The sequence below is a fragment of the Oryctolagus cuniculus genome, chromosome 8 (assembly GCF_964237555.1).
Source record: "Oryctolagus cuniculus chromosome 8, mOryCun1.1, whole genome shotgun sequence".
Classification (NCBI taxonomy): Eukaryota; Metazoa; Chordata; class Mammalia; order Lagomorpha; family Leporidae; genus Oryctolagus; species Oryctolagus cuniculus.
In genome coordinates this window covers 11891741-11911803 of record NC_091439.1, presented here as the reverse complement: position 1 = coordinate 11911803, position 20063 = coordinate 11891741, and the positions used below count along the sequence as shown (strand labels likewise).

The 20063-nt window shown below is 50.9% G+C and overlaps 1 protein-coding gene across 7 annotated transcripts in view; it reads right to left on the bottom strand.

Moving 5' to 3' along the window:
* Positions 1–1946: 1946 nt before the first annotated feature.
* Positions 1947–20063, bottom strand: part of TMEM154 (transmembrane protein 154) — a 42510-nt gene continuing 24393 nt past the window's right edge. For 5 of the 7 annotated variants that reach the window (XR_011378028.1, XR_011378032.1, XR_011378030.1 and 2 more), the window contains 5 exons: positions 19459–19486; positions 18152–18237; positions 15356–15413; positions 8210–8326; positions 1947–4333 (listed from right to left, as the gene is read on the bottom strand). Coding sequence is in view for 2 of the 7 variants with exons in the window: in XM_008267325.4 (XP_008265547.1) it covers positions 4318–4333; positions 15356–15413; positions 18152–18237; positions 19459–19486 (188 nt within the window). In the remaining 5 variants the exon portion in view is untranslated. The other 2 variants (XM_008267325.4, XM_051819995.2) reach the window with 2 other exon arrangements.

The following is a 20063-nucleotide window of genomic DNA, read 5'->3' as shown; positions in this document are numbered from 1 at the left end:
TTTACACCCACTTCTCAAGAACCGCCTTCCCAGGGCACACCCCCAGTGGCCTAAGGACCTCCCGCTGGGCCCACCTCCTCGACACAACTGGATTCAGTTTTCGCCCTCTGAGGACCATCAAAGCAGGCACGAGTTCAGGGGTCATATCCTATTCAAGCCATAGCAACAGTAAAAGCCAACAAAGATGGGATTTGCACTACAGAGTGTGATTACATGAGCCCTCTGCATCTGAGCTTTAATTATTATTATTATTTTTTTTGACAGGCAGAGTGGACAGTGAGAGAGACAGACAGAGAGAAAGTTCTTCCTTTGCCATTGGTTCACCCTCCAATGGCCGCCGTGGCCGGCGCGCTATGGCTGGCGCACCGCGCTGATCCAATGGCAGGAGCCAGGCACTTATCCTGGTCTCCCATGCGGGTGCAGGGCCCAAGCACTTGGGCCATCCTCCACTGCACTCCCTGGCCATAGCAGAGAGCTGGCCTGGAAGAGGGGCAACCGGGACAGAATCCGGCGCCCCAACCGGGACTAGAACCTGGTGTGCCAGTGCCGCAGGCAGAGGATTAGCCTAGTGAGCCGCGGCGCCGGCCGGCCTGTCTGAGCTTTAATTATTAAAAAAATAATTTTTTTCCATTCACCTCTGTTTGTCTTTATTTATTTATTTATTTGACAGGTAAAGATATAGACAGTGAGAGAGAGCGACAGAGAGAAAGGTCTTCCTTCCATTGTTTCACCCCCCAAATGGATGCCATGGCCAGCGCTGTGCCTACCCGAAGCCAGGAGCCAGGTGCTTCTTTCTGGTCTCCCACGTGGGTGCAGGGCCCAAGCACTTGGGCCATCCTCCACTGCACTCCCGGGCCACAGCAGAGAGCTGGGACTAGAACCCGGCACCCATATGGGATGCCGGCGCCGCAGGTAGAGGATTAACTAAGTGAGCCACGGTGCCGGCCCCGACCTCTGTTTGTCTTAAACACTTTGACATTGTACTTCTAATCTTACACGGTGCTGAAATTAAAGTCTTCCTGTTATCTAAGGTACTCAGGCTTAGGGGTTTAACCTATTAAATTAGCTTTTCAAAAAGAGCTCAGAGCATGGGCAGAATCCACGACAAGTTCTGTTTTACATAATTGTGTGGATTGCTATCTTGTGAGCATGACATGTTACTTAGAAAAGGCAAGAGAGCACCAAAAAAAAAAAAAAAAAAAAAAAACAAAACAAAACCACCAGGCACCTACAAAAAATAACCTCCCAGAGACAGCAAAGAGGTAAATAAAATTGTGGCAGACAAAGCAGTATTCACACAATGCCAAAGAACTGCTCAAAACAATAAATATTTCAGGCCCTGGGATATTCGGGTGATGTGGCTCTTAATGACCAACCTGACTGGTTCCACTCTGCACTAATAAAGAGGGACTCATCCGGTCACTGTCACATCGCAGAAATAATTCTATACTCGAAGCTGCCCTGTATACTCGAAGCTGCTCTGTGCTGACTGTTGTTGCTATCACAAGGAAAGCCCAGAATTCACCCTGAGTGTCTTCTGGATATGAAAAAGTCACACGTGTTCATTTACTTCGGGATAAAATGTCAGTGTTTCTCCCACAATGAGAACTTCAGCAGTGCCTTCCCAGCGTGAAGCCACGTGTTATCACGGCATAGATTCCGAACGTGTACGGATTCTGACGGAAGCACCACTAAAGACTATGTTTTATGTTTACGCGACGTGACGCCTGTTTCCAGAGATGGTGTGAACGGATGGTTTAGCTGATGACTAGAGTGAAAGAAACATGGAAGCTTGCTTTGTAACATCCATTACATGACGCCCGTTTACCGCATAGAGCCCCTGATCACCTCCCACCCCGTGGGCGTCAAGGCCGACCCCAGCCCTGTGCTCATGTTTGCATAACAAGGCTTTTACCAGAGAGAGGAATGACAGAGTGGGTGAAAAATTTCCAGGTGGGTCCTTTTATGTATTTATTAAGATAAGTTTCCTGAGGAGTGGGACCAGGAATGAGACACTGTTAATTTAGGATGTTCAAAATATACAAAAATGCAACAAAGCTTATACAACTTAAACATCGCCAAGGTCAGATTTTTGCTTTGAATGGCTAATACAGTCAAGATAAATTAGCGATTTGTTTTTACGAATGATAATTTAAAGCACAAAATGAAGTCTAGGTTTAAAAGCAGTTCTTGGAATTGTCATAAATATTTGATGCCTATTGGCTGAGTAGTAATACAAAGATCCAGGCTGCTGGAGTTGATGCTTACCTGTTTTGACTCATACTAACTTCTTACATCTTGCCAAGATAAAATATCTTTTTAAAAAGTGCCCTGTACACTGGGTAGTTATAAACTCAAGACATGTTTGCTTCTCCTGGAATTTGAGAATTCAAATGAGAATATTTTTATCGTATCATAAAACATTGCTGTCTCAAAGTGAGCTTCCAGGACCCCTTATACTTCTCTGAGCTTTTCAAATTCACCATTTGATAGGGGTAGGTCGAGTGTAAAGGTTTGAGCCTTTGGCAAAGATCTTAGCTATCCGGAGAGAGAAAGAAGCATACTGAAACTCTTCTGGGAAGCAAATAATGACGAGTAACAAACTGAATCCAACAGCCATAAGCAGAAAAAATAGAAAAATTATGATTGTTCAGAAAATGGCAATTTTGGCATAAATATCTGTAGAGCCACGGTGGGCTGTAAGTGTGTTGTAGGTACGCAGAAGCGCAATGCAAATGCAGAGTTGTATCAGGATGTGCTCCAGAGAAGATGAAGGTGAATCTGCTGAAGTCAAGCACACGAAACCGTCTTTGCCAAAGTTCCAGGCAGTCCCAGGAGAGCGCGAGAGCAGTGGTTAAGCTCACCAAGACAGTTGTATCTTTCATCATATAGAAAGACATCTCTGACCTGCAACTCTGCTTTTAAAATTACCGGGCAGAGTTTAGAAGGCAAAGACTTGTTAAAGGCAGGAGAGGGGTAGTTTTCCTTTTGCATTAAGGCAGCCTTTCAAATGTAGCACCCAAAGTGTAGCAGCAAATATCTAGTTCACATCATCTCCTCAGCTGTCATGTGGGTAGAAAAACAAACCAGGTTCTTCATTCTCTGTGTCTTTCCTGGAATAAAATCCTCTAGTGTCTCGAGAGAACGGAGGATTCCCAATCAGCTAGATCCCTTGAAAGGCCAGAATTAGGATGGGGATTAAATGGAGACTGGTTTTCCATGAGTGGGAGGGGCCACTCATTGCTTTTGGCACCAGGGGGGTCAACAGATATTGTAAAGGATGCTGTCTCTGATGGGCTGGCCCCAGGCTCTTGGAGTTGCTATGTTGTGAGGACGTGAGACTTCTCCCAGTCCCCTGTGATGAGTGATCCCTGCTGCCGGCAGGTGTTTCTTATTCTCTTCTGTTTGTTACAAATAACCTTAAAGCCAGGTGAGACATAGATGTGTAACAGATGACCCCCTCCCCGCCCACACACCCACCTGCACATACTCCCTATCTACCTATCACATGCAAGGAAAGGGTGGCGAAACCAGAATGAGCTTTGGGAAAACGATACAACGGAGGTGATTCTAGCTGAGAAGGAAAATGCTTGTTCTTTCATTGAAAACATCTAATGCCTCCGAGAAGTTGGAAGGGTGGCAGGGCCCGGCACAGTCAGGGTCCCTAAGTCACCTTAGTACACTTCCTCACCACAGGGACTGCTCTCCTGTGTCTTCATGGCAGATAGGGACGAGCTGACCCACCCCAGGGATGGTGTGCACATTGAAACGCTTGCTTTGCTTGCCATCTTTCCCATGATAGAATTCTCTAGAGAAAAGTCCCTGCTCCGAGTCGTTGACCTGCCAGAGAAGGTGATCATCGGAAGAAATGACCCAGAGCAAGGCAGGTAGGAAGGTGAGCCAGAAGGAAACCATAGATGAACCCAGCCTCCTGATCTAAACCCTAAGGAATGGAGCAGACAGGCGCTGAGGATGCGGGGCGTGTGGCCAGGGCAAGCACAGTCAGCTAGGAGTTGGCTCTGGGCAGGGAACGCCTGTTGAGCACAAGTGAGCGCATCACGCGGCTCCTCCAGCCTCGGAGGCAGCAGTGGACGGCAGCCAGGTCTTTTCCCGGAGCTCCTCGGCAGCACGTTCTTCCAAGTGCAGGCCAGGCCATCCCTGGGAAGAGTGGGTGTCGGAAGCACACAGCGACAGGCTCTTGTTGTGTCTACGCCGATTTGCAATTAATTCGATCTGTAGCCTTCCCATCCTCTGTCGGCAGGCCTGGCGGGTTCCCTCAGGGGCTGCTTCTCTCGGAAAACGGAGCCCCCTTCCGTTTCAGGGTTCACTGTCGCTGTAGGAGAAACAGAACAACAGCCTACTTCCAAGAACCCACCGTGGGGGGATGGGGGGACGGGTGGGGGGGGCGGTCACTCCACGGTCAAGGTGACTCAGGAGAGTATCAGCAGGCCCCTGCCTGCAACCTCTGACCCAAAGGTCAGTTAAGAGTTTTGCATTTGATCCCGGAGGAGAAAATCCGTAGGAGCCCAGGTGTAACCCCCCACCCCCCGCACTGAGGCTCATCTCCCCCCTCACCCCCAGTGCTGTTGTGGCGAGAAGCAGGTGGAGTGGAGAGCTCCCCCTTTAATTAAATCTAATCCCACTCTCCGAATAGACGCCACGCAGCCTTTGCATTGTTTTCCCTTGTGTTATTTTCCCCCAAGAGTATGTGGTGCTGGCAGGTTTTAAATCCCCTGTTTTCTTCATACCCACACAGGACCTGGGGGTGCCTTCCTAGTGTCATTTAGAATTCAATCCTCAGGTGTCTTGGGGTGTGAGCAGACATAAATTACGGACATGGTGTTTGCACATGACCGTGCTGTTGGCTAATTCGCGCTTTTGTTTCTAACTTGGCTATCTTAGCCAAATATCTGGCTGCGCAGGTTCCCGCCCCCACCCCCACCCCCGCCGTGGGCCCATAGCTCCGCCCTTTTTTCTGTCTCCTGGAAAGCAGGCTGCACTTGCCTTCCTCCCACTTCTGACTTCTGTGCCCCCTTGATGCAAACTCCAGCATGTCTCTCTCTGAAGCGGCCTCTTTGCCCAGGCTGGGGCTCGCACGGTGATCAGCCACAGACGTGGGCGCCCTCCGCTCGTGCGTGGGGCGCCATGCAGCGGGCAGTGTTCCTTCCAGCCCCCTCCATGCCCTCCCGGTCGGTGAAGGGCTGTGCACCGCTACAGAGGACTTTGAAGCAACCCAGACAGACAGATGTGGAGACAGGCAGATGGACTGACTGATCTGCAGACAGATGTGTTCACGCAAGGGGAATGGAAGATGAGTGTAGCAGTGGGTAGGTGGGAAGAAGCTCAGATCAGGAGGGGTGAACAATAGGAATGGAAGGGAAGGGGAGAACCTGACTTGAGATGGGGAAGGGAGGGAAAGCCAATCCCTAGAGCAAATGGAAACCGGGGGCAGGTGTCTGAGGCAGTGGTTAAGATGCAGCTTGGGACGCCTGCAACCCTATGAGAGGGTCTAGGTTCGAGTCCCAGCTGTGTTCCCAAATCCAGTTTCCCGCTAATGTGCACCTAGCTTGCGAGTCAGTGGTGATGGTCAAGTACTTGGGCCCCTGCCACTCTTGTGGGAGACCTGGGTGGAATTTCTGGCTCCTGGCTTCAGCCTAGCTGGGCTCCACCTGCCTTGGGCGTTTGAGGAGTGAACCAGCAGATGGGAGCACTCTCTCTTTCAAAATAAATAAAATAAGAAAATAAAAGTTATTTTTGAGGTGGAAATTAAGCAATGTTTGTACCTGAAGAGTGGACGTTCACCATTCCCTTCCCTTCCCTTCCGTAGCCCTGGCCGACTCGGCCACGGGGCCGGGAGATTGCCTTCGTCGGGAACGGTGTCCTAAGCAGCTGGGCTTTCTAAGACCTACGAGTGCAGCCGCGCAGGCCACAGGCCTGCTGCGTGTGCCCCTTCTGCAGCCTTCTCTTGAAACCCCAGCCGCTTCTGCCGAGGCCCGTGAAGCCGCACAGCAGTGGGCAGAACTCGCTTCTCTGCTCCCCGCGGACGAGTGTCCAGCCGTTGTAACTGGAGTGATTTTTAAGACGAACGATTATAAAACCAGCCCATAGTCATCGCTGAAAAACTAGAAAATCCAAACAAGACAGGGCAAAAATGCCGGTAATCTCACTACAGCTAACGCTCTGGGATTTAATTTCCCTAAAGGCAGATGGTTCTGTAATCTGCTTCTCCGGGGGTCATCCACATGTGAGTATCTTTGTCTCCTAATAAATGTACAATATTGGGGCTAGTGTTGTGGTGTAGAGGGTAGAGCCGCCCACTGTGCCGGCATCCCACATGGGCGCCGGTTCGAGTCCCGGCTGCTCCACTTCCGATTCCGCTCTCTGCTATGGCCTGGGAAAGCAGTGGAAGATGGCCCAAGTGCTTGGGCCCCTGCACCCACGTGGGAGACCCAGAAGAAGCTCCTGGCTCCTGGCTTCGGATCAGTGTAGCTCCGTTCATGGCAGCCAATTGGGGAGTGAACCAGCGGATGGAAGACCTCTCTCTCTCTCTCTCTCTCTCTCTCTCTGCCTCTCCTCTCTGTGTGTAACTTTCAAATAAATAAATCTTTAAAAAATAAATGTACAATATATATTAGTTGCTACATAGCACCCCATTGTCTCATTAGATTAAAAAAACTTGGGCTCTGGTGTTGTGGCACAGGAGGTTAACCCACTGCCTGCGACGCTGGCACCCTCGTGACTGCCAGTCCAAGCCCCAGCTGCTCCTTTCCTGATCCCGCTTGCTGCTATGCACCTGGAAAAGCAGCGGAAGATGATTCAAGTGCCTGGGCCCCTGCACCCATGCCAAGTACTTGGGGCATCTTCTGCTGCCTTCCCAGCATGCACATCAGAGGAACCTGGACAGGAAGTGGAGCAGCCAGGACTCAAAGCAGGTTCTCCAGTATGGAATGCAGGTATCCCAAGTGAGGTCTGCAGCACTGAGCCAAAGGCTGCCCCTTCCTGGGCTTTTGCTTCTCTTATTTACTTTTTTTTAGATTTCTTCATTTTATTTGAAAGGCACAGTGTCAGAGAGAGGCAGAAACAGAGAGAGATCTTTTACCTGCCGGTTCACCTCCCAGATGGCCACAACCACCAGGGCCGGGCCAGGAGCTTCATCTGGGTCTGCCCTGTGGGTGGCAGGGGCCCAAGCACTGGAGCCATCCTCTGCTGCTTTACCCAGGCCATTAGCAGGGAGCTGGATCGGAGCGGCTGGGACACGAACGGTGGCCACATGGAGTGCAGGTGTTGCAGGCGGCAGCTTGACCTGCTGTGGCACACTGCTGGCCCATTTTATTTCCTTTTTGAGTACTAAGAAGAATAAATATTTTGAAGGTTTAGTTGATAATGTCAGTGTCTTCTCTTGCTGAATTGCATCCAGACCATGGCTGCTCATATTTAAAATGAGGCCATGATCTTTGTCTTGGATATGAAGGATAATCATTTTTTGCTCATCATAGAGTGAAAAAAGCTTTCCACTGGTGTGTCATTTTCCCTCTACTATTATCCATTATGCCTTCTGAAGTACACAAATGCTGAGTTTTTAATGTAATTAAATATGGCATCCCATATGGGCACCGGTTCAAGTCCCGGCTGCTCCACTTCCCATCCAGCTCTCTGCTATGGCCTGGGAAAGCAGTAGAAGATGGCCCAAGTCCTTGGGCCCCTGCACCCATGTGGGAGACCCGCAAGAAGCTCCTGGCTCCTGGCTTCAGATCAGCATGGCTCGGGCCATTGCAGCCAACTAGGGAGTGAAGCAGTGGATGGAAGACCTCTCTCTCTCTCTCTCTCTCTCTGCGTAACTCTTTCAAGGAAATAAATAAATCTAAAAAAAAAAAAAAGGAAAAAGAAAATGATGATTTTTACACTGGGGAGTCTTTCCCGCAGGAGCACACCACGCCTCTCCCTTTGTTCAAATGTTTCTGTCCCTCAATAAGAATCTGAACATTTTCGTTTGATAGGGTCCTGTGCGTTTGTAGGGTTAAACTGATCTCAGCTTAGCTCCCGTTCTGTGCTGCTTTTAATGATAGATTCGTGTTGGTACGTGCTGACAAGCAGCCTTTTTAGCATAATAGATAAGAGCACGGGTCGGCCAGATTCTGAATCAGAGCTCAGGCACTTCCTGGCTGTAGGGTGTTAGGAAAGCTAGCCATTCAAGCCCTGGTTTCCTCACCATAGGAGAGACATCAGACCCCCGTGGGGGAGACCAACTCTCCCTGGTGGCCATGGTCAGCCTGCAGACTTCCCTGTCTCCTGTGTCCCTTGCTGTCTTCGAAGCTGTTGATCATCTCTGCGAAATGAGCAGATAAGCCCAGACAGCTTTAACTTTGGCAAATCCTGGAATTCCCTGTTAAAAAAAAATACCTTGGCAAACGGCCACAGAATTGCAGTGAACGAACAAGAAGTGGTTCGGCTTCCAAGCTTCGTGGTGGCTGGCCTCCGTGTGCACGCCCGTGGTTTTCACCACTTCTTTGAGCCACCGACAAGAATCAGTAATTTTCCCAGGAGTGTCCTACACTATGGAACACCTTTCCCCAAAGCCTGCATGCTAACAGGTTGACAAACGGAAAACGAGTGGAATTGATTAAACAAGCATCACCCTGCTACTATCTTTAAGGAGGCATCTAATTGGTGAGCTGTGCGCTCAATGAGGACAGAGGCGACCCCAACTTCTGTCGTGGCATGACCAGCCACTCCTCCAGCCTGTCTGTCTCGTAAGCCCCCAGCCACTAGCCTTCTCTCCAAGGGATGTCAATAAATCTGCCCAGAGCCTTGCTCCTGTGAGGACGCTCTCTTAACTCGGTTTTGGGTGAGCGCAGAGTTCGGCTCATTCAGCTCAGCACAAACTCACGGAACAATTAGAATGGAACAATTAGAATAGGCTGCCTTTCTTATCATTCACACAGGTCAGAGGTCCCTTCTTCCTGCAACACGGCTGGCCTGGGGGGCGGAGTGGGGAGGGGGGGATGCAGAGGCCACACGTTGAGCCAATGAGGCAGCCCAGCCTAGGATTAATTCAAGACACACAGATCACACCCACGGCACAGGCGTCATCAACGTTCGAACAACACGCTGGGTTTTTAGGTTTTGTACATCTTTCGTTACCATGTGCACATCCATACACACTCACAACTACGCCCACACATACCATGCACATACCTGCATTTTAGCACTGTTACTTGAGGCTAAGGGGGAGAAGGTGTTGGACCTTTTGGGAAATGTTTTCATAAGTTGTTATCTGACAGAATTGCTTGCGAAGTTTTCATTTGGTATTAAGTTATTGACAGTAAGTGATCTGGGAAGCCTGACTTGTTTCCGTGTTTCTCTGTTCTTTTCAAGATGGGACACTGGCTCTACTCTGAAGGGCTCTCCAGGATGTTCAGTTTGATCTTTAGACCCGTATGAAAGGGATGGCTGGGGTCGGCGCTGTGGTGTAGCAGGTAAAGCTGCCGCCTACAGTGCCAGCATCCCATATGGGCACCAGTTCGAGTCCTGGCTGCTCCACTCCCAATCCAGCTCTCTGCTGTGGCCTGGGAAAGCAGTGGAAGATGGCTGATTTGAAGTACATTGGAAGTGACTTTTAAGAGGCTAGAAAGAAAGAGAGCAAAGAGACACATAAGGATTGACTGCAAGTAGTCGTGGAGATGGGCTTGACAGACCCCTCCAGAAAAGCCCACCAAGAAAATCACTGTTGTCTGAGGACTGATAGTTGGGTCTCGGCTCTGAGTGCTCTAAGGGACACAGCACGCGCCAGGTCCCTCCGCGTGTCAGCTGGTGCCTGGTGCCGGCTGCCCTTCCTGCGGCTGTGTGTCTGTCATTTATATTAAAATGTCTCTCTTGTGTTAACTAACTAATGAAAGACAATGAAACTGCAGTATTAAAAGAAACTCTTTTCGATGTGGCATAGCGGGTAAAGCTGCTGCCTGCAATGCCGGCATCCCATACGGGCGCTGGTTCAAGACCCGGCTGCTCCACTTCAGATCCAGCTCTCTGCTATGGCCTGGGAGAGCAGTAGAAAGTCCTTGGGTCCCTGCACCCATGTGGGAGACCTGGAAGAAGCGCTTGGCTCCTGGCTTCAGATCAGCTCAGCTCCTGCCATTGCAGCCATCTGGGGAGTGAACCAGCAGATGAAAGACTTCTCTCTCTCTCTCTCTCTCTGTCTCTACCTCTCTGTAACTCTGCCTTCCAAATAAATAAATTCATTTTAAAAAAAGAAACTCTTTTCTAGATGGTGCTTTCTCACAAACCTGCTCTGCAAACCTGATCATCACTTAGCCCCTCCGAACCCCAGACATAGAGGCATTAGTAGTTCTTAAGCAGCTTCGTGACACCGTGCAGACGGCACTCAGACATGTGAGGTGCTCAATCTATATCTTCTGAAAAATGCCATTGTGACATAAAGTCACCTCACTGGTCAACAGGGACAAAGAGAAAGAACTTTGTTATTGGAATTTTTCCAGTGTCTCTGGTTCTCCCTCCAAGTCTGCAGGAGGCTTTCTGAGAAGGAAACTAAGTATAAATGCCTCTAGAAGGGGGAGAGGCTGGCTGGGTTCTCTCTCTCTCTCTCTCTCTCTTAAAGATTGATTTATTTATTTGAAAGGCAGAGTTACAGAGAGGCAGAAGCAGAGAGAGAGAGAGAAAGAGAGAGAGAGAGAGAGAGATCTTCCATCTGCTGGTTCACTCCCCAGATGGCCACAGTGGCTGGAGCTGGACCGGTCCAAAGCCAGGAGCCAGAAGCTTCTTCCAGGTCGGTCTCCCACGTGGGTGCAGGGCCCTAAGGACTTAGGCCATCTCCTACTGCTTTCCCAGGCCACAGCAGAGAGCTGGATCGGAAGTGGACCAGGCAGGACTTGAACCGGTGCCCATATGGGATGCCAGTACTGCATGCAGTGGCTTTACTCGCTATGCCACAGCGCCGGCCCCCCTTTCTCCTTTTGCTACTATACAATGGCTCTGTGGAGGGCCCATGAGGGTGGGGTGCATGGCGGTAGTGCATTTTCCATAGGGAAATGTAACTACAATAAAGCCACCGGGATGAAGCAGGCTGGAGGCTGTCACCACCGGCCAGCAGTGCCCACCCATGTGGGCCACAGACTTCTCTTCCCGCACAGGTGGACCCCATCCCCTCGAGCAAAGCCATGCACAGCAGGTATGAAGTACAGAAAACAAGAACAGACAACTCTCTCTTCCCCAGCACCTCCTGTGTTGTCTTTTCCTATTGATGTTTTTTAAAGCATTAGAATCATACTGTAAATTTCCCATGGCATTTGTATTGTCCTTCGTAAAATCCTGGACCAAAGTTTAGATTCCACAGCTCAAGAATGAGGAGGGGGCCAGCGCCGCGGCTCACTAGGCTAATCCTCCACCTTGCGGCGCCAGCACCCCGGTTTTAGTCCTGGTCGGGGTGCCGGATTCTGTCCCGGTTGCCCCTCTTCCAGTCTAGCTCATTGCTGTGGCCCAGGAGTGCAGTGGAGGATGGCCCAAGTGCTTGGGCCCTGCACCCACATGGGAGACCAGGAAAAGCACCTGGCTCCTGGCTTCAGATCAGTGTGGTGCGCCGGCTGCGCAGCTGACTGCAGCGGCCATTGGGGGGTGAACCAACGGTAAAAGGAAGACATTTCTCCCTGTCTCTCTCTCTCTCACTGTCCACTCTGCCTGTCAAAAAAAAAAAAAGAAAAGAAAAAAAAAAGAATGAGGAGGGGACAAGCGCTGGCCAATGGGGAAGAGGGGGGAAGGGCAGGTGGGGAGGGGGCGGCGGGCGTGGCCCGCAGTGTGCTGCAGGGTAAGCATTGGGATGGCGCCTTTTGCCCAGAAGCACCGCACACTTGAGAGATGACTGAGCGCCCGCCCCACTCAGGAATGGCGTCGCAGTAACAGGGGAAGCGGGACCGTGAGTGGAGTCCAGATGTCTTAGGGGTCTCCCTCTAAGTCCTATCTTCAGGACCCTTTACTTTCTGCAGCGTTCAGTGCACCTGTCATTGCTGACAGCATGGAGGAAGGGTGACTCAGAGGCAAATGTCACCAGGGGAGCTTGGGGCCACGTGACGTGCTCAGTGTAGGCTTATTGATCATAGCCGGTGAACCACGCTGGTGGGGGCTGCTGATAGTGACGGAGGGTGCGGGCAGACGCTGTTCCGGATCTCTCTAGACTTTCTGCTCTGAAATCACCCCCTTAACAAACGCGGCCAGTGTGGAGAGGGCGCAGAGCTCTCGCCACAGCCTAAAAAGGACTGGTTCATCTGCATGGTGCTTGGGAAGTGTTGCAGGGGCTGCATTCTCCCTGTGCCCTGGCGAAACTAGAAGGGCTCGGGTCCTTATTTCCATTTCTCAACAAGAAGAAACAGAAGCCCAGAGCTAAAGCGAACTTGGCTCAGTCTAAAGAGCGTGCAAGCCAGGTCTTAGGACGGTGACCTGATTCCAGCAACCCCAGTGACCAACCCATTTTTCACCTGCATCTGTCTTCTTCTAAATTTTTTAAAAATTTCTTTTCATTTGTATTTTTTGAAAAGCATACACACAAAGAGAAGACAGACAGATCTCTCATCCATTGGTTCAGTCCCTAAATGCTTCAACAGCCAGGGCAGGGGCAGGCAGAAGCCAGGAGCCTGGAGCTCCATCTGGGTCTCCCAGGTTGGTGGTAAGATTCCAAGTATTTGAGTCACCGCCTGCTGCCTCCCAGGGTGTGCATTAGCAGGAAGCGGGAATCAGAAGCAGAGCCAGGACTTGACCCAGGCGCTCCGATGTGGGATGCAGGCGTTCCAAGCAGCATCTTAGCTGCTGTACCCAGGGTCCACCCCTCCACCTGTCTCTCTATTAAGCCACAGGCTTTTAGGGGGAAAAACATCCTATTTCCGTCCTGGGTGAGATATTCAAAGTAAAAGTTTTACTGATTATTGATATAATGAAGACATTAGAAGAAAGAAATGAAATGATGACAGGGAAGAAAGACTATGCATTCAAATGTCCCTTCAAAGATGGCAGATGGATGCAGGAGAGGCTGTTGACATCACCAGCCCGAATGGACCTGCCAGGCACAAAGGACAGCTCAGAGTCTTAAAGGAGACCACACAAATTCCCAATTTCACACAGTTGGTAGGTCCCAAAGGAAATCACCATGGAAACCAGTGGCACAAGTACTCCCCTCACCCCACCTCATCCCTGAGCCTGGGCCTTCCTGACCCCAAAGACGGTAAGCCTCTTTGCAACAGTTTTAATTCATTAATAATTACAATAATGCTAACCAATATTTATTGAGAGCTTCATTGGTACTTTTCGTAGTTTTTCGTGAACTTCGGGGGTGGGCATGTAGCCCAGCAGTGAAGACGTCTGCGCCCCGTATCGGAGTGCCTCGGTCCAGTTCCTGGCTCCGGCCCCCAACGCCAGCTTCCTACCAACGCCGATCCAGGGAGGCAGCAGGTGATGGTGCAATAACTGGTTTCCTGGCACCCACCTGGGAAATTCTGCACTGAGTTCTTGGCTCTGGCCATTGAGGGCATTTCTGGGGTCAACCAGCAGATGGGAGATGGCTCCTTGTCTGACTCTCTCCATCTCTCTGCCTCTTAAATCCCTTTTTTTTAATGTTTAAATTAGTTTTGTCTTACAATAGCATAATGCTTGCTGAAGAAGTCAGAAGGTGACTGTGGCACATAGACCTGGGGCTTGCCCTCTTGGTTCCAGAAGGCTGGTGCGGCTTCGCAGAGCGGGAGCAGGGTGAAGTCCTGCCTGACAGCCTGTGAGTTTAACTCAGACGGCTGCAGGCCCACAGGTAGAAGTGGTAGTTTAGCATAACACAGCTCTCCAAACAGGTTTAGGCTTTCTGCCTTGCAGACAGAAATGACTGTCAACATTTTTCAAAGATCAACTTCTCATTGTTCCCCAAATCTGACGTTTAATATTTTACTACCATACTTTTCTAGAATGTTTTTTAAAAATATTAACTAATTAACTTTCATCTAATTTAAAGGCTGGGGGGTGGGGGGAAGAATCTTCCATCCTTCTGCTGGTTCACTCCCCAGATGCCCACAACAGCCAAGACTGGGCCAGGCTGAAGCTAGCATCCAAGAACTCCACCTGGGTCACCCCCATAGGTTGCAGAGACCCAACTATTGGTTCACCATCTGCTGCCCTCCAGTGCGCATCAGCAGGAAGCTGGATTGGAAACGGAGCCATCAGGCCTTGAACCAGGCACTCCAGTATGGCATACGGTGTTCTAAGCAACAGCTTAAGCTCCTGCACCACAACACTGGCCCCTCTATAATGTTAAGTTTCTTCCAGGTTGCCAATGAATGTGAAGAGCAAGCAAGGGCAGGTATTTAAAAACCCTTGACCTTCACATAAGATGGGTGTCCATCAGTGACACAGTTAGAAGATGCTGTAGAGGAAGCTGCGCCCTACCTTGGACAGTGTGAATGGCTCGTCAGCAAACATACAGTGATGGGGAAAACACTCCCCGTTAGTGTCATCTGTCACACTGCCTCTGGCATCTTCGCTCCACATGCTGGTAATATTGGGAACCGCATTTAAGTGGAATGCAACATTTTCTGAACAAGGGATGAATCTTAACGCACACACACCCAGCGAAGTGGCATTGACTCAAGTCTACAGAAGGAGGTAACTTTGGCATCAGTGCTGGGGTCTGCCTGGGAAGGACCACGGTGCTGTGATGTGGAAAGAGACACAGGATGTGAATTCTTAGAACAGAAGAGGGGATGATGCAGAAAGGGTTTGCCTTTTCTGATTGCTCAATGAGGTAGCAATCATCTTCCCATGTGGCACTCTGGCCCCGGGGACTGCCCCATGGCGTGGGACTCACTCTGGAAGCTAAAGATGACGGACACAAGACCTCGCTGACTTGGTGTCCCCAAGATCACAGCCCCAGAATGCCCAGCAAGGTCTCAGAGCTGCCCAGTCGTGAATCTCACATCCTGGCCAGGCCCTTCTCTTACAGAAAGCACACCCAGACATGCTAGTTTCTATCCTCACAAAAGATAAGCTCAACAAGATTGTGGCGCGCCACTGAGTGACCCTCAAGCCCCAGCGCGCTAAAATGTTCTGTCTAGCAGAGCCACCTAGTGGTAGCAGGGAGCATTTATTTTTGAATTTCTCTCCTGTAAGAATCCAATCCCGATGAGCTGGGTTTTTGTTTCTTTTTCAAATTTTCCGTAATTCTCTCTTCTTTTTCTCCACGCCACACGCACACACAGCCTATGAACTGTCACAGAGAACCGCACAGAGAAGGGGAGAGAGATGCCTCCACTCTGGTTTCCAACACCCCGCCCAATGCACACGTGCTGGGATCCATGGTCAAAAGGAGAAATACCTTGGGCTGTGGTTTGATTCCTTTTCTTCCTTCAGAGTAGGTAAACATTCATGGTCGGCTAGGACAGAAGGAAAGCATACTCATTGTTAGTCATTGGAATTCTCTCCTAGCACAGGTGAGACTCGCATTTCCCCCATCCCTGCAAAAAAAAAACGGCCTCCCGGAGGGAGGTCCAGGGTTTCACACTGAATGCTGGCAAGGCCCTGGAGCCGGGAAAAGCAGCATAACATAGGGGTGCGCTCCTGCCCTGCGTCGGAAAGCGTGACCCCCGGTGTTGCTCTAAAAGCTAGATCCGTCATCTTTTGGAATATATGCTGCAACCAAACGGCTCCACCTGAGGTCCTGATGTGTGCACAGAGTGACTGCAGTCAGACCACACAATAGGAAGGGAGCAGGGGCAGGGGGAGTGGGGGGCGGGCGGCGGGGAGCAGCCCACCTTCCCAAAGTCAGCAGAGTTCTGTGACACCTCCAGCGACCTTCAAGGAAATAGGAAATCCACCTGATATATCTCACCTGTGTGTCCAAGTAACTCTGCTTCAGCTGTCAAGTGGGAGTGGCTGTCTAAAAATTATTTATTTGTGTATTTGAGAGACAGAAGGAGAGCTGGTTCGCTCCCCAAATGCCCAGGGCTAGGACTGGGTTGGGAAACTCCATCCAGGTGCCCCATGGGGGTGGGTGGCAAGAACCTATTTACTTGAGCCGTTACCACTGGCAGCCATGGTCTGGATTAGCAGGAAGCTGGAGGCAGGCATCAGAGCCGAGACTCAAACCCTGGTGCCCCCATGTGGAGCAGACTGACGCCTAGGCTAAACACCCAGTGCTTACCCGTGGCTTCTGCCCCCTTTCTAGGTTCAGTGAGAGTGACAGGATCCTGACTTCTGATACACAGAATCTCAGCACAAAGGGAAATACAGCAAAATATCAGAGAAGATTGTCTTTAGGCGGTGGATTCTTTTCTTCTTTCTACTATTTTTTTTTTTTTGCATTTTCCGAATTCTACTACCTACATGTTATAGCTAAAAACAATAAATGGAAACTACTTGAAGATCTCTCTCAGAGATCTACCCCATCCTCATTCTTCCCGCGATATGAAAAACTGTTGGAAATTGTGCTAGTTGAGTGACTCTCATCTTTTGGAAAGTTCATCCTGATAAGCCTCTGGTACAGTAATTCTAGTAGTAGACTTCAGCATTTAAGAACTCCATTGCAGGCCCGGCGCTGTGGCACAGCAGGGTAAGCCGCTGCCATTGACGCCAGCATCCCATATCAGAGCTCCAGTGCCAGTCCTTGGCTGCTCCGCTTCCGATCCAGCTCCCTGCTAATGGCCTAGGAAAGCGGTGGAAGATGACCTAAGTGCTTGGCCCCCAACTGGGAGACCGGATGAAGCTCCTGGATCCTGGCTTCTTATGGCCATTTGGGGAGTGAACCAGAGGATGGAAGGGCTCTCTCTCTCTCCCCACTCTCTCCCTCTCTCTCCCTCTTTCTCAACTCTGCCTCTCAAAGAAATAAATAGTGAGCTGCGGCTCACTAGGCTAATCCTCCGCCTTGCGGCGCTGGCACACCGGGTTCTAGTCCCGGTTGGGGCGCCGGATTCTGTCCCGGTTGCCCCTCTTCCAGGCCAGCTCTCTTCTGTGGCCAGGGAGTGCAGTGGAGGATGGCCCAGGTGCTTGGGCCCTGCACCCCATGGGAGACCAGGATAAGTACCTGGCTCCTGCCATCGGATCAGTGCGGTGCGCTGGCCGCAGCGCACCAGCCGCGGAGGCCATTGGAGGGTGAACCAATCGCAAAGGAAGACCTTTCTCTCTGTCTCTCTCTCTCACTGTCCACTCTGCCTGTCAAAAACAAAACAAAACAAAACAAAAAAAAAAAAACCAAGAACTTAAAAAAATAAAATTAAATGCAAGTGATATTATATAAATAGATTTTAACAATTTAATCTGAGCATTAAAATAATTTATTGACTTTTAAAGGAATAAAAAAGAAAAAAGTACTGTCATTGAAAACACAAACCGCTGGTATATCTACAATGACTGCCAGATACCAATTGGAAATCGTTTTATTACCAACTTATGTTATCCCTGTCCAGTACAACTTTCTATATAGGATGAAAATGTTCTAATCTTAAATTCGTATTTATTTTCATTTTATTTGAAAGGCAGAGAGACAGACAGACAGACAGCTTCCATCTGCTAGTTCACTTTCCAGATGTCTACAAAGGCCAGGGATGAGCCAGTTGAGAGCCAGGAACCTGGAACTCAATCTGGTTCTCCCATATGGGCAGCAAGACCCCAAGAATTTGAGCCATCACCTGCTGCTTCCCAGGGCGTGCTTTAGCAGAAAGCTGGGATCACAGGCAGAGCCAGGACTCAAACCCAGACACTCTGACGTGGGATATGGGCATCGCAAGGGGCATAGGCCTGCCCCAGGGATAGAAATGTAGACTCCCACTACCCCTACTGCAGCCACGGCAACTGTGTCCTCCACCTGTGGCTACTACCACTCAATATTAATTAATTTAAATAGTCACATGGGGCTGGTATCTGTTACACTGGACAGCACAGATCTACATAAACTATATTTGATAAGGTTTTATAAACGTGCACAGAAATTCAAACAAGGGGCGTCCGCTGATGATTGCAATGAGGATCTAAGGATGGTCTGAGCCTAGTTTACCATCTGCACGCACAAGATCTAATGCGGGGACAGGCTCCGCTCAGCTGGGGGCATTAAGTACACGGTGGTTGCAGCCTTCTATGACAACAGAGGAAAGAAAAACACCTGCAGCTTAACACCTACCGTTTCTGTTCATGCTGACCATCCACTTATCAAGCTCTTCCATTTCTATTTCCATAACAGAGGGTGTGTCCTCTTCAAAAATGGGGCTGGGGAGAGACAGCAAAGAGCTCGCTGAAAGCACTGGGCGGGGGAGGGTGTTGGGTTTCCTGTGGGGACAGCAGTGACCATGGACTCTGGGGAAGACGCACTTGGCTCAGAGCCTGACACTCTGGGGCAGCCTCTGTGTGTGTGTGTGTGTGTGTGTGTGTGCTTGAGCTCTATGGGATACAAGGCAAACACTAAAACAGACCCACCCCTGACACTGACCTCAAAACAGGGCCCCCCAAGGCCCTGCGAGTGGGCCTGGAAGGGGACCCAGGGGACCGCTGACTCCCAAGAGCAAAGTCAAGTCTGTGAGGCTTGCACCTGGGCTCCTGCGGGCGTTGCTACATTTAGCCTTTGAGCTTGCTGAATTTCACTTCTCCTTTCTGGGGGGTGGGTATTGGGGGGGGCAGGATGGGGTGGGGGTGGGGTCAGTGGCCCAGGTCCAAGCCACAGTCAAAGGGCTGCTCTGCTCCTGTCGCCCGGTCCCCAGGCTTTGCCTACGCGGAGCAGTGGGGCTGTCCCCTTCAGAAATCCACGTGCTCGCTTGCCAGGGCTCAGAGCATAGTTGCAAACAGAAGCCCTGGTGAGGGGAGGAAGGACCACTTTCTCCAAACGTCAGGCGGTGTGGCTGTCACATGGTGTCACACTGGTGGAGGAAGCGAGCCACGATTCTAAAAGGGGGGGGGGGTGCAGGGGTGTGGGGTGATGAGTCACTGAACCAGAAAGCTCTTCGCTCCTGGGTAGTCTCTCTCTCTCTCTCTCCCCCTTCTCCTCTCCTCTACCTCTCCCTCCATCTCCCCCTCCCCTTCTCTCCCTTCCTGCCGTCCACTCGTTCCTCCGTGTCCCCTTCCTTCTCTCTCCACTCGCCCCTGGAGGTTCTGGAAGTGCGGCTGAAAGCTCTTCCCTGGCGGCCACCTTTCCCATCCGAAGAACTGAGCCGGCGCCCCGGACAGGCAGCCAGGGTCGGGACACAACTACCTGGGTGCTGGGAGTTGGTAGCAGCCAGAAAAGACTGTTGGGAACAGGACAACGAAATGAAGCGGCTGGCCCCCTCTCCTCTGCTCCCTGCTTCCCTGGGGACAGGGCCTGGGACCTGGGGCACATCTGCCCTTAGGCCCCGGGGTGGGGGGCAGGAGGGCCCTTGCAAGGTGTCCACAAGATCAGCTCCCCAGAGAGTCTTGTCCACAGCGGGCTGGGCGTGGAAGCAGAGGGGCAGCACTCACACTTTCATGTTTTCGCCTCCCAGTCCACCTAGAAGGGAACAAGACGAAGGCCCTGTTAGCTTTGTTCACCTGTCACGACTTTTCATTTCAACTGTAACTCAACACCGAACATGAGATCTCCAAGTTAACTGCATTTAAAATTTGATTTTTATCTGTCTACCCGTTGATTGCTTTGGGAGGCAGACAGCCAGCTCCCATGCACTTCTGCACTCCCCAGTGCCCATGGCTACCCTGCAACTTGAGCCATCGCTGCTGCTTCCCAGGGCCGGTATTAGCGGGAAGCTGGAGTCAGGAGCCAGAGCCGGGTGTTGAATGCAGCTACTCTGATACGGGATGCGGGCGTCCAGCCGGGGACTTCATGGCCGTGCCGCTGCCCGCCCCTGCTTCCCGTCCCACAGGGCTGGTGGTCTGAGGGCGCTCAGTTCAGCTCACAGCTCATCCGCCTGAGCTTCTGACACCCTCGTGGAGCAGAAAAGCAGCAGTGAGGGAAAGCAGGCAAGGGTTAAACAGGGGGCCTTGCTCCGTGGCTTCCTTCAAAATGACGCTGCTGCTGCTTCGGCTCCTGCTGATGCAACATCCCAGCACCACCACCCATCCCACTGTCC